The sequence below is a fragment of the Leucopleurus acutus genome, assembly GCF_964270905.1.
Source record: "Leucopleurus acutus genome assembly, chromosome: 12".
Classification (NCBI taxonomy): Eukaryota; Metazoa; Chordata; class Mammalia; order Artiodactyla; family Delphinidae; genus Leucopleurus; species Leucopleurus acutus.
In genome coordinates, this window is record NC_139154.1 from 13,040,198 (window position 1) to 13,053,109 (window position 12,912).

At 41.3% G+C, this 12,912-nt stretch overlaps 1 protein-coding gene across 1 annotated transcript in view; it reads left to right on the forward strand.

The window, feature by feature from the left end:
• The window catches only part of KDM3A (lysine demethylase 3A), a 63,873-nt gene that overhangs the window by 29,288 nt on the left and 21,673 nt on the right, over window positions 1-12,912 (forward strand). Inside the window, exon 11 of the mRNA XM_082852334.1 lies at window positions 4,823-5,027. Coding sequence (XP_082708460.1) covers window positions 4,823-5,027 — 205 coding nt within the window. The remainder of the gene's footprint in view (window positions 1-4,822; window positions 5,028-12,912) is intronic.

The following is a 12,912-nucleotide window of genomic DNA, read 5'->3' on the forward strand; positions in this document are numbered from 1 at the left end:
ATCATTTAAAGCTTGTGTTTCCTTATTTATTTTCATTTTGGATGATCTATCCATTGGTGAAAGTGGGGTGTTAAAGTCCCCTAATATGAATGTGTTACTGTTGATTTCCCCTTTTATGGCTGTTAGTATTTGCCTTACGTATTGAGGTGCTCCTATGTTGGGTGCATACATACTTAGAATTGTTATATCTTCTTCTTGGATTGATCCCTTGATCATTATGTAGTGTCCTTCTTTGTCTCATCTGATAGTCTATTCCAAAGTCTATTTTGTCTGATATGAGAATTGCTACTCCAGCTTTCTTTTGGTTTCCATTTGCATGGAATATCTTTTTCCATCCCCTTACTTTCAGTCTGTATGTGTCTCTAGGTCTGAAGTGGGTCTCTTGTAGACAGCATATATAAGGGTCTTGTTTTTGTATCCATTCAGCCACTCTGTGTCTTTTGGTGGGAGCATTTAGTCCATTTACATTTAAGGTAATTATTGGTATGTTCCTATTCCCATTTTCTAAATTGTTTTGGGTTCATTATTATAGGTCTTTTCCTTCTCTTGTGTTTCTTGCCTAGAGAAGTTCCTTTAGCATTTGTTGTAAAGCTGGTTTGGTGGTGCTGAACTCTCTCAGCTTTTGCTTGTCTGTAAAGGTTTTAATTTCTCCATCAAATCTGAATGAGATCTTTGCTGGGTAGAGTAATCTTGGTTGCAGGTTTTTCTCCGTCATCACTTTCAGTATGTCCTGCCACTCCCTTCTGGCTTTCAGAGTTTCTGCTGAGAGATCAACTGTTAACCTTATGGGAATTCCCTTGTGTGTTGTTTTTTGCTTGCTGCTTTTAATATGCTTTCTTTGTATATAATTATTGACAGTTTGATTAATATGTGTCTTGGCGTATTTCTCCTTGGATTTATCCTGTATGGGACTCTCCGTGCTTCCTGGTCTTGATTAACTATTTCCTTTGCCATATTAGGGAAGTTTTCAACTATAATCTCTTCAAGTATTTTCTCAGTCCCTTTCTTTTTCTCTTCTTCTTCTGGAACCCCTATAATTCAAATGTTGGTGTGTTTAATGTTGTCCCAGAGGTCTCTGAGACTGTCCTCAGTTCTTTCATTCTTTTTTCTTTATTCTGCTCTGCAGTAGTTATTTCCACTATTTTATCTTCCAGGTCACTTATCCGTTCTTCTGCCTCAGTTATTCTGCTATTGATCCCTTCTAGAGTATTTTTAATTTCATTTATTGTGTTGTTTATCGTTGCTTGTTTCCTCTTTAGTTCTTCTAGGTCCTTGTTAAATGTTTCTTGCATTTTCTCTATTCTGTTTCCAAGATTTTGGATCATCCTTACTATCATTCTGAATTGTTTTTCAGGTAGACTGCCTATTTCCTCTTCATTTGTTAGGTCTGGTGGGTTTTTATCTTGCTCCTTCATCTGCTGTGTGTTTTTCTGTCTTCTCATTTTGCTTATCTTACTGTGTTTGGGGTCTCCATTTGGCAGCCTGCAGGTTCGTAGTTCCCGTTGTTTTTGATGTCTGTCTCCGGTGGCTAAGGTTGGTTCAGTGGGTTGTGTAGGCTTCCTGGTGGAGGGGACTAGTGCCTGTGTTCTGGTGGATGAGGCTGGATCTTGTCTCTCTAGTGGGCAGGTCCACGTCTGGTGGTGTGTTTTGGGGTGTCTGTGGACTTATTATGGTTTTAGGCAGCCTCTCTGCTAATGGGTGGGGTTGTGTTCCTGTTTTGCTAGCTGTTTGGCATAGGTTGTCCAGCACTGTAGCTTGCTGGTCATTGAGTGAAGCTGGGTGCTGGTGTTGAGATGGAGATCTCTGGGAGATTTTCGCCGCTTGATATTACGTGGAGCTGGGAGGTCTCTTGTTGACCAGTGTCCTGAAGTTGGCTCTCCCACCTCAGAGGCACAGCACTGACTCCTGGCTGCAGCACTAAGAGCCTTTCATCCACATGGCTCAGAATAAAAGGGAGAAAAAGTAGAGAGAAAGAATTAGTAGAAGTAGGAAGAAAAAAAGAAGGGAAGGAAGGAGGGAAGGAAGGAAGAAAGAAAGAAAGAAGGAAAGAAGGAAAGAAAGGAGGGAGGGATGGAGGAAGGAAGGAAGGAAGGAGGCAAGGAAGGAAGGAAAAAAGAAAAGATACAGTAAAATAAAGTATAATAAAGTTATTAAATTAAAAAATAATTATTTAGGAAAAAAAGGGGGACGGATAGAACCTTAGTACAAATGGTGGAAGCAAAGGTATACAGACAAAATCTCACACAGAAGCACACACATACACACCCACAAAAAGAGGAAAAGGGGAAACAATCATAAATCTTGCTCTCAAAGTCCACCTCCTCAATTTGGGATGATTCGTTGTCTAAAGGAGGGAAGGAGGGAAGGAAGGAAAGGAAAGGAAAGAAAGAAAGAAGGTAAAGTATAATAAAGTTATTAAAATTAATTATTAAGAAAAAAATTTAAAAAAAAAACAAAAAACAGACGGAGAGAACCCTAGGACAAATCGTGGAAGCAAAGCTATACAGACAAAATCTCACACAGAAGCATACACATACACACTCACAAAAAGAAGAAAAGGAGAAAAAATAGATCTTGCTCTCGAAGCCCACCTCCTCAATTTGGGATGACTCGTTGTCTATTCATGCATTCCACAGATGCAGGTACATCAAGTTGATTGTGGAGCTTTAATCCGCTGCTTCTGAGGCTGCTGGGAGGGATTTCCCTTTCTCTTCTTCGTTCTCACAGCTCACAGGGGCTCAGCTTTGGATTTGGCCCCGCCTCTGCGTGTAGGTCGCTGGAGGGCGTCTGTTTTTTGCTCAGACAGGACGGGGTTAAAGGAGCCGCTGATTGGGGGGCTAGGCTCACTCAGGCCGGGGGAGAGGGAAGGGCACGGCGTGCGGGGCGAGCCTGCGGCGGCAGAGGCCTGCATGACGTTGCACCAGCCTGAGGCGCGCCGTGCGTTCTCCCGGGAAAGTTGTCCCTGGATCCCGGGAACCTGGCAGTGGAGGGCTGCACAGGCTCCCCGGAAGAGGGGTGTGGATAGGGACCTGTGCTCGCACACAGGCTTCTTGGTGGCGGCAGAAGCAGCCTTAGCGTCTCCCGCCCGTCTCTGGGGTCCGTGCTTTTAGCGGCGTCTCCCGCCTGTCTCTGGGGTCCGCGCTTTTAGCCGTGGCTCGCGCCCATCTCTGGGGTTCGCGCTTTTAGCCACGGCTCGCCCCCGTCTCTGGAGTTCCTTTAAGCAGTGCTCTTAAACCCCTCTCCTCGTGCACCAGGAAGCAAAGAGGGAAGAAAAAGTCTCTTGCCTCTTCGGCAGGTGCAGACTTTTCCCCGGACGCCCTCCCGGCTAGCCGTGGTGCACTAACCCCTTCAGGCTATGTTCAAGCCGCCAACCCCAGTCCTCTCCCTGCGCTCGGACCAAAGCCCAAGCCTCAGCTCGCAGCCCCGTCCGCCCCGGCGGGTGAGCAGACAAGCCTCTCGGGCTGGTGAGTGCCGGTCGGCATCGATCCTCTGTGCGGGAATCTCCCCGCTTTGCCCTCCGCACCCCTGTTGCTGTGCACTCCTCCACGGCTCCGAAGCTCCCCCCTCCGCCTCCCGCAGTCTCTGCCCGCGAAGGGGCTTCCTAGTGTGTAGAAACCTTTACTCTTTCACAGCTCCCTCCCACTGGTGCCGGTGCCGTCCCTATTCTTTTGTCTCTGTTTTTTCTTTTTTTCTTTTGCCCTACCCAGGTACGTGGGGAGTTTGTTGCCTTTTGGGAGGTCTGAGGTCTTCTGCCAGCATTCAGTAGGGGTTCTGTAGGTTCTGTAGGAGTTGCTCCACGTGTAGATGTATTTCTGGTGTATTTGTGGGGAGGAAGGTGATCTCCACCTCTTACTCTTCCGCCATCTTCCCCTCCGCCGCCTTCTGTCGGTTTTATATGAAATACAGTCCCTCAGTATCTGAGAGGGATCAGTTCCAGTACCCCCTGTGGATACCCAAAATGCACCAGTCCCCTACAGTTAGCCTTCCCATTCCCATCTGCAGGTTCTGCATCTGCAGATTCAGCCGACCACAGGTCGTGTAGTATTTTCAATCCATGGTTGGTTGAACTCACGGATGTAGAGGGCCCACTGTATACCTTAAGGCTCTTGACATAGAAATGGATTCCTTTCTATGTTATTTGGTCTGACACAGTGGTTGCTCTTTAATGTTACATCTCTATTTTTGTCTCCCTTTTTCTTAAAAACCATCTTAACTTTTCCTTTCAAGTTCACCTGCCCATTACAAGTTAAAACTTAAAACATGCATTTACTTAGAATCAAAATCCTCTCTTTAGCCAATGCTCTTAATCTTGAATGGAACATATGTGTGAAGGAAATAGAAGATATGTCAAGGGTCAAGTGGCATCTCCTAGAAGCATTTAGAGGATTACTCTTATAGGCCAGGGGGCCTGTGACGTTTGGAATGGTTAGCTTTTGCAGAATGCTTTGGAAAACACATCTCAAACCATTCTTTTTGAGTGTGAAAACTGACACAGTTGACTCCCGCGCGGTCCTCTGTTGAAGCGTTCTTCTTACCTAGGGTTGTGAATAGAGGTATGCACTAACTTGGAATTGTGGGTCTGGGGTTTTAAGTTGCCAAATGGACTCACCAAATGAGATGTATTTTATAAAGAGAATAAAACTTCCAATTGTTCTGATAGTTGTCTTCTATTAAGCCATTTTTAGAAATTACTACAGTTGAACCAGTAATTGAGAAGAGGAGTTCTCCCTTTGGGAAAACTGACCTTTTGAATAGAATTCAGTCAAATATTGATGTGACTTTTTAAATTTGAGGTCCCATTTTCCTTCATCTTTTTTTCTAGCCCCATCCCGGAAGTCGGTTTTGACAGACCCAGCCAAACTCAAGAAGCTGCAGCAGAGCGGTGAGGCCTTTGTGCAGGACGACTCTTGCGTGAACATCGTTGCGCAGCTGCCCAAGTGCCGGGAGTGTCGCTTGGACAGCCTCCGAAAGGATAAGGAGCAGCAGAAAGACTCGCCCGTGTTTTGCCGCTTCTTTCACTTCAGGAGGTGAGCCATTTGGGGAAAAGCTGAGATACCCTGGGCCCTATAGTGTACTTTTCTCCCTCTTCTCCTAGCAACAGTAAGTCTAAAACTGAAAAGAGTACAGATTACACTTTTTAATCTGTGGATTTAGGAATCTAGATCTTATTACACATTCTTTCCTTCTCATTCTCCTTTTCAGGTTTTTTTTTTTAAATCAAAGAAGCTTAAAAATATAAACTTCCATTTTTTTTTAACATCTTTTTTGGAGTATAATTGCTTTACAGTGTTGTGTTAGTTTCTGCTGTATAACAGAGTGAATCAGCTATATGCATACGTATATCCCCATATCGCCTCCCGCTTGCGTCTCTCTCCTACCCTTCTTATCCCACCCATCTAGATGGTCGCAAAGTACCGAGCTGATCTCCCTGTGCTATGCAGCTGCTTCCCACTAGCTATCTATTTTACTTCTGGTAGTGTATATTTGTCAATGCTACTCTCTCACTTCGTCCCAGCTTACCCTTCCCCCTCCCAGTGTCCTCAAGTCCATTCTCTACATCTGTATCTTTATTCCTGTCCTGACCTTAGGTTCATCAGAACCATATTTTTTTTTGAGATTCCATATATATGTTATATATTCCATATATATGTTAGCAAATGGTATTTGTTTTTCTGTTTCTGACTGCACTCTGTATGACAGACTGTATGTCCATCCACCTCATTACAAATAACTCAATTTCTTTTCTTTTTATGGCTGAGTAATATTCCATTGTGTATACGTGCCACATCTTCTTTATCCATTCATCTGTCAGTGGACACTTAGGTTGCTTCCATGTGATGGCTATTGTAAATAGTGCTGCAATGAATATTGTGGTACATGACTCTTTTTGAATTATGGTTTTCTCAGGGTATATGCCCGTAGTGGGTGGGATTGCTGGGTCGTATGGTAGTTCTATTTTTAGTTTTTTAAGGAACCTCCATACTGTTCTCCATAGTGGCTGTATCAATTTACATTCCCACCAACAGTGCAAGAGGGTTCCCTTTTCTCCACACCCTCTCCAGCATTTATCGTTTGTAGATTTTTTGATAATGGCCATTCTGACCAGTGTGAGGTGATATCTCATTGTAGTTTTGATTTGCATTTCTCTAATGATTAATGATGTTGAGCATTCTTTCATGTGTTTGTTGGCAATCTGTATATCTTCTTTGGAGAAATGTCTGTTTAGGTCTTCTGCCCATTTTTGGATTGGGTTGTTTGTTTTTTTGATATTGACCTGCATGAGCTGCTTATATACTTTGGAGATTAATCCTGTGCCAGTTGCTTCGTTGGCAAATACTTTCTCCCATTCTGAGGGTTGTCTTTTCGTCTTGTTTATGGTTTCCTATGCTGTGCAAAAGATTTTAAGTTTCATTAGGTCCCATTTGTTTATTTTTGTTTTTATTTCCATTTCTCTAGGAGGTAGGTCAAACGGGATCTTGCTGTGATTTATGTCATAGAGTGTTCTGCCTGTGTTTTCTTCTAAGAGTTTTATAGTGGCCTTACATTTAGGTCTTTAATCCATTTTGAGTTTGTCTTTGTGCATGGTGTTAGGGAGTGTTCTAATTTCATTCTTTTACATGTAGCTGTCCAGTTTTCCCAGCACCACTTACTGAAGAGGCTGTCTTTTCTCCATTGTATATTCTTGCCTCCTTTATCAAAGATAAGGTGACCATATGTGCATGGGTTTACTCTGGGCTTTCTATCCTTTTCCATTGATCTATATTTCTGTTTTTGTGCCAGTACCATACTGTCTTGATTACTGTAGCTCTGTAGTATAGTCTGAAGTCTGGCAGCCTGATTCCTCCAGCTCCGTTTTTTCTTTCTCAAGATTGCTTTGGCTCTTCGGGGTCTTTTGTGTTTCCATACAAGTTGTGCAATTTTTTAAATTATTATTTTTATTTTTTGCGGTATGCAGTCCTCTCACTGCTGTGGCCTCTCCCGTTGCGGAGCACAGGCTCCGGACACACAGGCTCAGCGGCCATGGCTCATGAGCCCAGCCACTCCGCGGCGTGTGGGATCTTCCCGACTGGGGCACCAAACTTGCAACATCTGCATCGGCAGGCAGACTCTCAACCACTGCGCCACCAGGGAATCCCCAAGTTGTGCAATTTTTGGTTCTAGTACTGCGAAAAATACCATAGGTAATTTGATAGGGATTGCATTGAATCTGTAGATTGCTTTGGGTAGTAGAGTCATTTTCACAGTGTTGATTCTTCCAATCCAAGAACATAGTATATGTCTCCATCTGTTTGTATCATCTTGAATTTCTTTCATCAGTGTCTTATAGTTTTCTGCATACAGGTCTTTTGTCTTCTTAGGTAGGTTTATTCCTAAGTATTTTATTCTTTTCGTTGTAATGGTAAATGGGAGTGCTTCCCTAATTTCTCTTTCAGATTTTTCATCATTAATGTATAGGAATGCAAGAGATTGCTGTGTGTTAATTTTGTATCCTGCTACTTTACCACATTCATTGATTAGCTCTAGTAGTTTTCTGGTAGCATCTTTAGGATTCTCTATGCATAGTATCATGTCATCTGCAAAAAGTGACAGTTTTACTTCCTTTCTGATTTGGATTCCTTTTATTTCTTTTTCTTCTCTGATTACTGTGGCCAAAACTTCCAAAACTATGTTGAATAATAGTGGTGAGAATGGGCAACCTTGTCTTGTTGCCCTGAGAAATGGTTTCAGTTTTTCATCATTTAGAACGATGTTGGCTGTGGGTTTGTCATATATGGGCTTTATTATGTTGAGATAGGTTCCTTCTATGCCCACTTTCTGGAGTTTTTATCATAAATGGGTATTGAATTTTGTCAAAAGCTTTTTCTGCATCTCTTGAGATGATCATATGGTTTTTATCCTTCAGTTTGTTAATATGGTGTATCACATGGATTGATTTGCGTATACTGAAGAATCCTTGTATTCCTGGGATAAATCCCACTTGATCATTTTAATGTGCTGTTGGATTCTGTTTGCTAGTATTTTGTTGAGGATTTTTACATCTGTGTTCATCAGAGATATTGGCCTGAAGTTTTCTTTTTTTGTGACATCTTTGTCTGGTTTTGGTATCAGGGTGATGGTGGCCTCGTAGAATGAGTTTGTGAGTGTTCCTCCCTCTGCTATATTTTGGAAGAGTTTGAGAAGGATAGGTGTTAGCTCTTCTCTAAATGTTTGATAGAATTCACCTGTGAAGCCATCTAATCCTGGGCTTTTGTTTGTTGGAAGATTTGTAATCACAGTTTCAATTTCAGTGCTTGTGATTGGTCTGTTGATATTTTCTGTTTCTTTCCGGTTCAGTCTTGAAAGGTTGTGCTTTTCTAAGAAATTGTCTATTTCTTCCAGGTGGTCCATTTTATTGGCTTGTAGTAATCTCTCATGATCCTTTGTATTTCTGCAGTGTCAGTTGTTACTCCTCCTTTTTCGTTTCTAATTCTGTTGATGTGAGTCTTCTCCCTTTTTTTCTTGATGTGTCTGGCTAATGGTTTATCAATTTTGTGTATCTTCTCAAGGAGCCAGCTTTTAGTTTTATTGAGCTTTGCTGTCCTTTCCTTCATTTCTTTTTCATTTATTTCTGATCTGATCTTTATGATATTTTTCCTTCTGCTAACTTTGGGGGTTTTTTGTTCTTCTTCCTCTAATTGCTTTAGGTGTAAGGTTAGGTTGTTTGAGATTTTTGTTGAGGTAGGATTGTATTGCTATAAACTTCCCTCTTAGAACTGCTTTTGCTGCATCCCATAGGTTTTGGGTTGTCCTGTTTTCATTGTCATTTGTTTCTAGCCATTTTTTGATTTCCTCAGTGATCTCTCAGTTATTTAGTAGCGTATTGTTTAGCCTCCATGTGTTTGTATTTTTTACGGGTTTTTTCCTGTAATTGATATCTAGACTCATAGTGTTGTGGTGGGAAAAGATACTTGATACGATTTCAATTTTCTTAAATTTACCAAGGCTTGATTTGTGACCCAAGATATGATCTATCCTGGAGAATGTTCCATGAACACTTGAGAAGAAAGTGTATTCTGTTGTTTTTGGATAGAATGTCCTATAAATATCAATTAAGTCCATCTTGTTTAATGTGTCATTTAAATTTTGTGTTTCCTTATTTATTTTCATTTTGGATCATCTGTCCATTGGTGAAAGTAGGATGTTCAAGTCCCCTACTATTACTGTGTTACTGTCGATTTCCCCATTTATGGCTGTTAGCATTTGCCTTATGTATTGAGGTACTCCTGTGTTGGGTGCATAAATATTTATAATTGTTATGTCTTCTTCTTGGATTGATCCCTTGATTATTATGTAGTGTCCTTCTTTGTCTCTTGTAATAGTCTTTATTTTAAAGTCTATTTTGTCTGATATGAGAATTGGTACTCCAGCTTTCTTTTGATTTCCCTTTGCATGGAATATCTCTTTCCATCCCCTCACTTTCAGTCTGTATGTGTCCCTAGATCTGAAGTGAGACTTTGTAGACAGCATATGTACGGGTCTTGTTTTTGTATCCATTCATCTGGTCTGTCTTTTGGTTGGAGTATTTAATTCATTTACATTTAAGGCAATTATTGATATGTATGTTTCTGTTACCATTTTCTTAATTGTTTTGGGTTTGTTTTTGTAATTCTTTTCCTTCTCTTGTGTTTCCTGCCTAGAGAAGTTCTTTAGCATTTGTTGTAAAGCTGGTTTGGTAACGCTGAATTCTCTTAACTTTTGTTTATCTGTAAGGGTTTTAATTTCTCCATAGAATCTGAATGAGATCCTTGCTGGGTAGAGTAATCTTGGTTGTAAGTTTTTCCCTTTCATCACTTTAAATATGTCCTGCCACTCCCTTCTGGCTTGCAGAGTTTCTGCTGAAAAATCAGCTGTTAACCTTATGGGGATTCCCTTGTATGTTATTTGTTGCTTTTCCCTTGCTGCTTTTAATATTTTTCTTTGTATTTAATTTTTGATAGTTTGATTAATATGTGTCTCAGCGTGTTTCTCTTTGGATTTATCCTGTGTCATACTCTCCGTGCTTCCTGAACTTGATTGACTATTTCCTTTCCCATGTTAGGGAAGTTTTTGACTGTCATGTCTTCAGATATTTTCTCAGACCCTTTCTTTTTCTCTTCCTCTGGGACCCCTGTAATTCGAATGTTGGTGCATTTAATGGTGTCCCCGAGGTCTCTGAGACTGTCCTCAATTCTCTTCATTCTTTTTTCTTTTTTCTGCTCCCTGGCAGTTATTGCCACCATTTTACCTTCCAGCTCACTTATCCGTTCTTCTGCCTCAGTTATTCTGCTATTGATTCCTTCTAGAGTATTTCTAATTTCAGTAATTGTGTTGTTCATCACTGTTTGTTTGCTTTTTAGTTCTTCTAGATCCTTGTTAAATGTTTCTTGTATTTTCTCCATTCTGTTTCCGAGATTTTGGATCATGTTTACTATCATTACTCTGAATCCTTTTTCAGGTAGGTTGCCTATTTCGTCTTCATTTATTTGGTCTTGTAGATTTTTACCCTGCTCCTTCGTCCGTAACGTATTTTTTTGTCGTTTCATTTTTTTTGATGGGTGGTGCTGTATTCTTGTCTTACTGGTTGTTTGGCCTGGGACGTCCAGCACTGGAGTTTGCAGGCAGTTGGATAGAGCTGGGTCTTGGTGCTGAGATGAGGACCTCTGGGAGGCCTCACTCCAATCGATATTCCCTGGGGTCTGAGGTTCTCTGTTAGTTCGGTGGTTTGGACTCGGAGCTCCCACCACAGGGCCCGACCTCCGGCCTGGGAATCAGGATCCTGCAAGCATGTGGCAGGTGAAGTAGTGGTCCCTCAAAGACACGGACATCCAAATCCCTGGAACCGCCTGGCTGGTGTGCGGTGATGGGGACCGGAGCCGCTGGTGGGGCAGGGCGGTGGCCTGAGGAGCACAGGGCGGCCTGGTGTCTAAAGTTCTATTTTTAAAAGTAACAAACATAGAAAAATTCTGAAGGTTCTAAAACACCACCACAAATAACTACTGTTAACTTTTCAGTGCATTTTAGTGTTTACATGGTCATAAAATATATTCAAGCATACCTACTTGGCGTGTTGTGTATACTGTTTTTTTCTTTTTAATAAATTTATTTATCTATTTATTTTTGGCTTCGTTGGGTCTTTGTTGCTGCGCCTGGGCTTTCTCTAGTTGCAGCGAGTGGGGGCTACCCTTTGTTGCGGCACGTGGGCTTCTCATTGCAGTGGCTTCTCTTGTTGCAGTGCATGGGCTCTAGGCGCATGGGCTTCAGTAGTTGTGGCCTGTGGTTTCTAGAGCGCGGGCTCAGTAGTTGTGGTGCACGGGCTTAGTTGCTCTGCGGCATGTGAGATCTTCCTGGACCAGGGCTCAAACCTGTGTCCTCTGCATTGGCAGGCAGATTCAAAAGCACTGCGCCACCAGGGAAGTCCCTATATACTGTTTTGAATTTTACTTTCTCCAGTGCATACTTTCCCAGTTCGTAATAGGAACCACTTGATCATGTTAACTTTTTTTGCAAATACTTTTGAATAACTATGCAAGAACCCATAATAACAGTGTTGGAAAATTCATTTAACCAATTCCCTTGTTGGTGTTAAGATTATTATGTATTTTTTGCCACTAAAAATAATACAGAAATGATCATCAGCTTGTCCCCATCTCTGATTATTTATTTTGGAAAGGTTATTGGAAGTGGCATTCCTGGGTCAGAAGGTGTGTGTGTTTTAAGGCTTTGATACATAAGTTCTGCCAGATGGCCCTGGAGGAAGGTTGCACCCGCATCCATGCCCACTGGCAGGGTTTGAGCATTCCTGTCTCCGTGTACCTTTGCCAGCCGGTGTATCTTTAAAAAATCTTTTCTGCTTTTATAGGCAAAAACTTTCATTTTTACATTGCGTTTTTTTTTCTTTAAGTCAAATTTTCTTTAAATTCTTCCATCCTGAGTGAAGAGAAAGGTAGCCTTCTGGTCTTTCTGATGTATAATGAGCAGTGTTGCTCTGGGTGTAGATGAGCTTTTACATATCATACATTTTTCCAGAGATCCAGGTAGTTTCAGTCTCAACTAGTTCTAATCATAAACAGCAGTGTTGACTTTAATTTCTTCCTATTCTCCTCTCCTTTAGTTTTATCAAGATTAAAGATTGCTGATGAACTGAATTAAATGCACGGGCATTTTAATGATCAATAATTATATCTGTGCTGATAACTTTCAGATTCAGCGTTATTTAATGAAGAGTTTATTTAAGAGTTTTTTAGATGGTAGTTTGTCCCATTCATTCCTGAGTAAATTGCAGAAGCACCATGATAATATGTGTGTATAGCATTTAGAGCTGTGATAACTGTTAACAGAAGTCAGTGTATTAGAAACTCAAACAAACTCACTTCTCTGGTAAAAAGAATATCATGGTTGTAAAAGTAAAGCCTTTTTTTCCTGATGTTTAGAGTGAAGATCGACACTGTCATTAGTCTTATCAAATTTGTTTCTCATTAAATTCTGCAGATTAAATGGGAGGGGGTAGGGTCTCAGTGGTTGTCAAATCCTGTTTTCCATCTCCTCCCCATTTGACATGGCTTCCAAATTTATTTTTTAGAACTATGACTAGCTCTAATTTGGGCTATCAATTAAAATCTTGCATCTGTCCTTTGGACTCCTAGAAATTTGCAAAAACATTTTGCAAACAAATGTTTGCAGAAACATTTGCATCCGTTATGCAACTCCCAGTGTCCTTCCAGTTCATTCTACACAGTTCTGGACAAATGCTTTTCCTAAACCACAACTTTATGTGTGTCTCGTGGACTCAAAAAAGTTGCGGCAGCTGCCCAACGACTAGCAAAGAAATCAAGGTCCCTGCATTTTTCTTGCAAGGCCAAGCTTAGTTCTTATCTCTAACATGAAGTCTTCTTC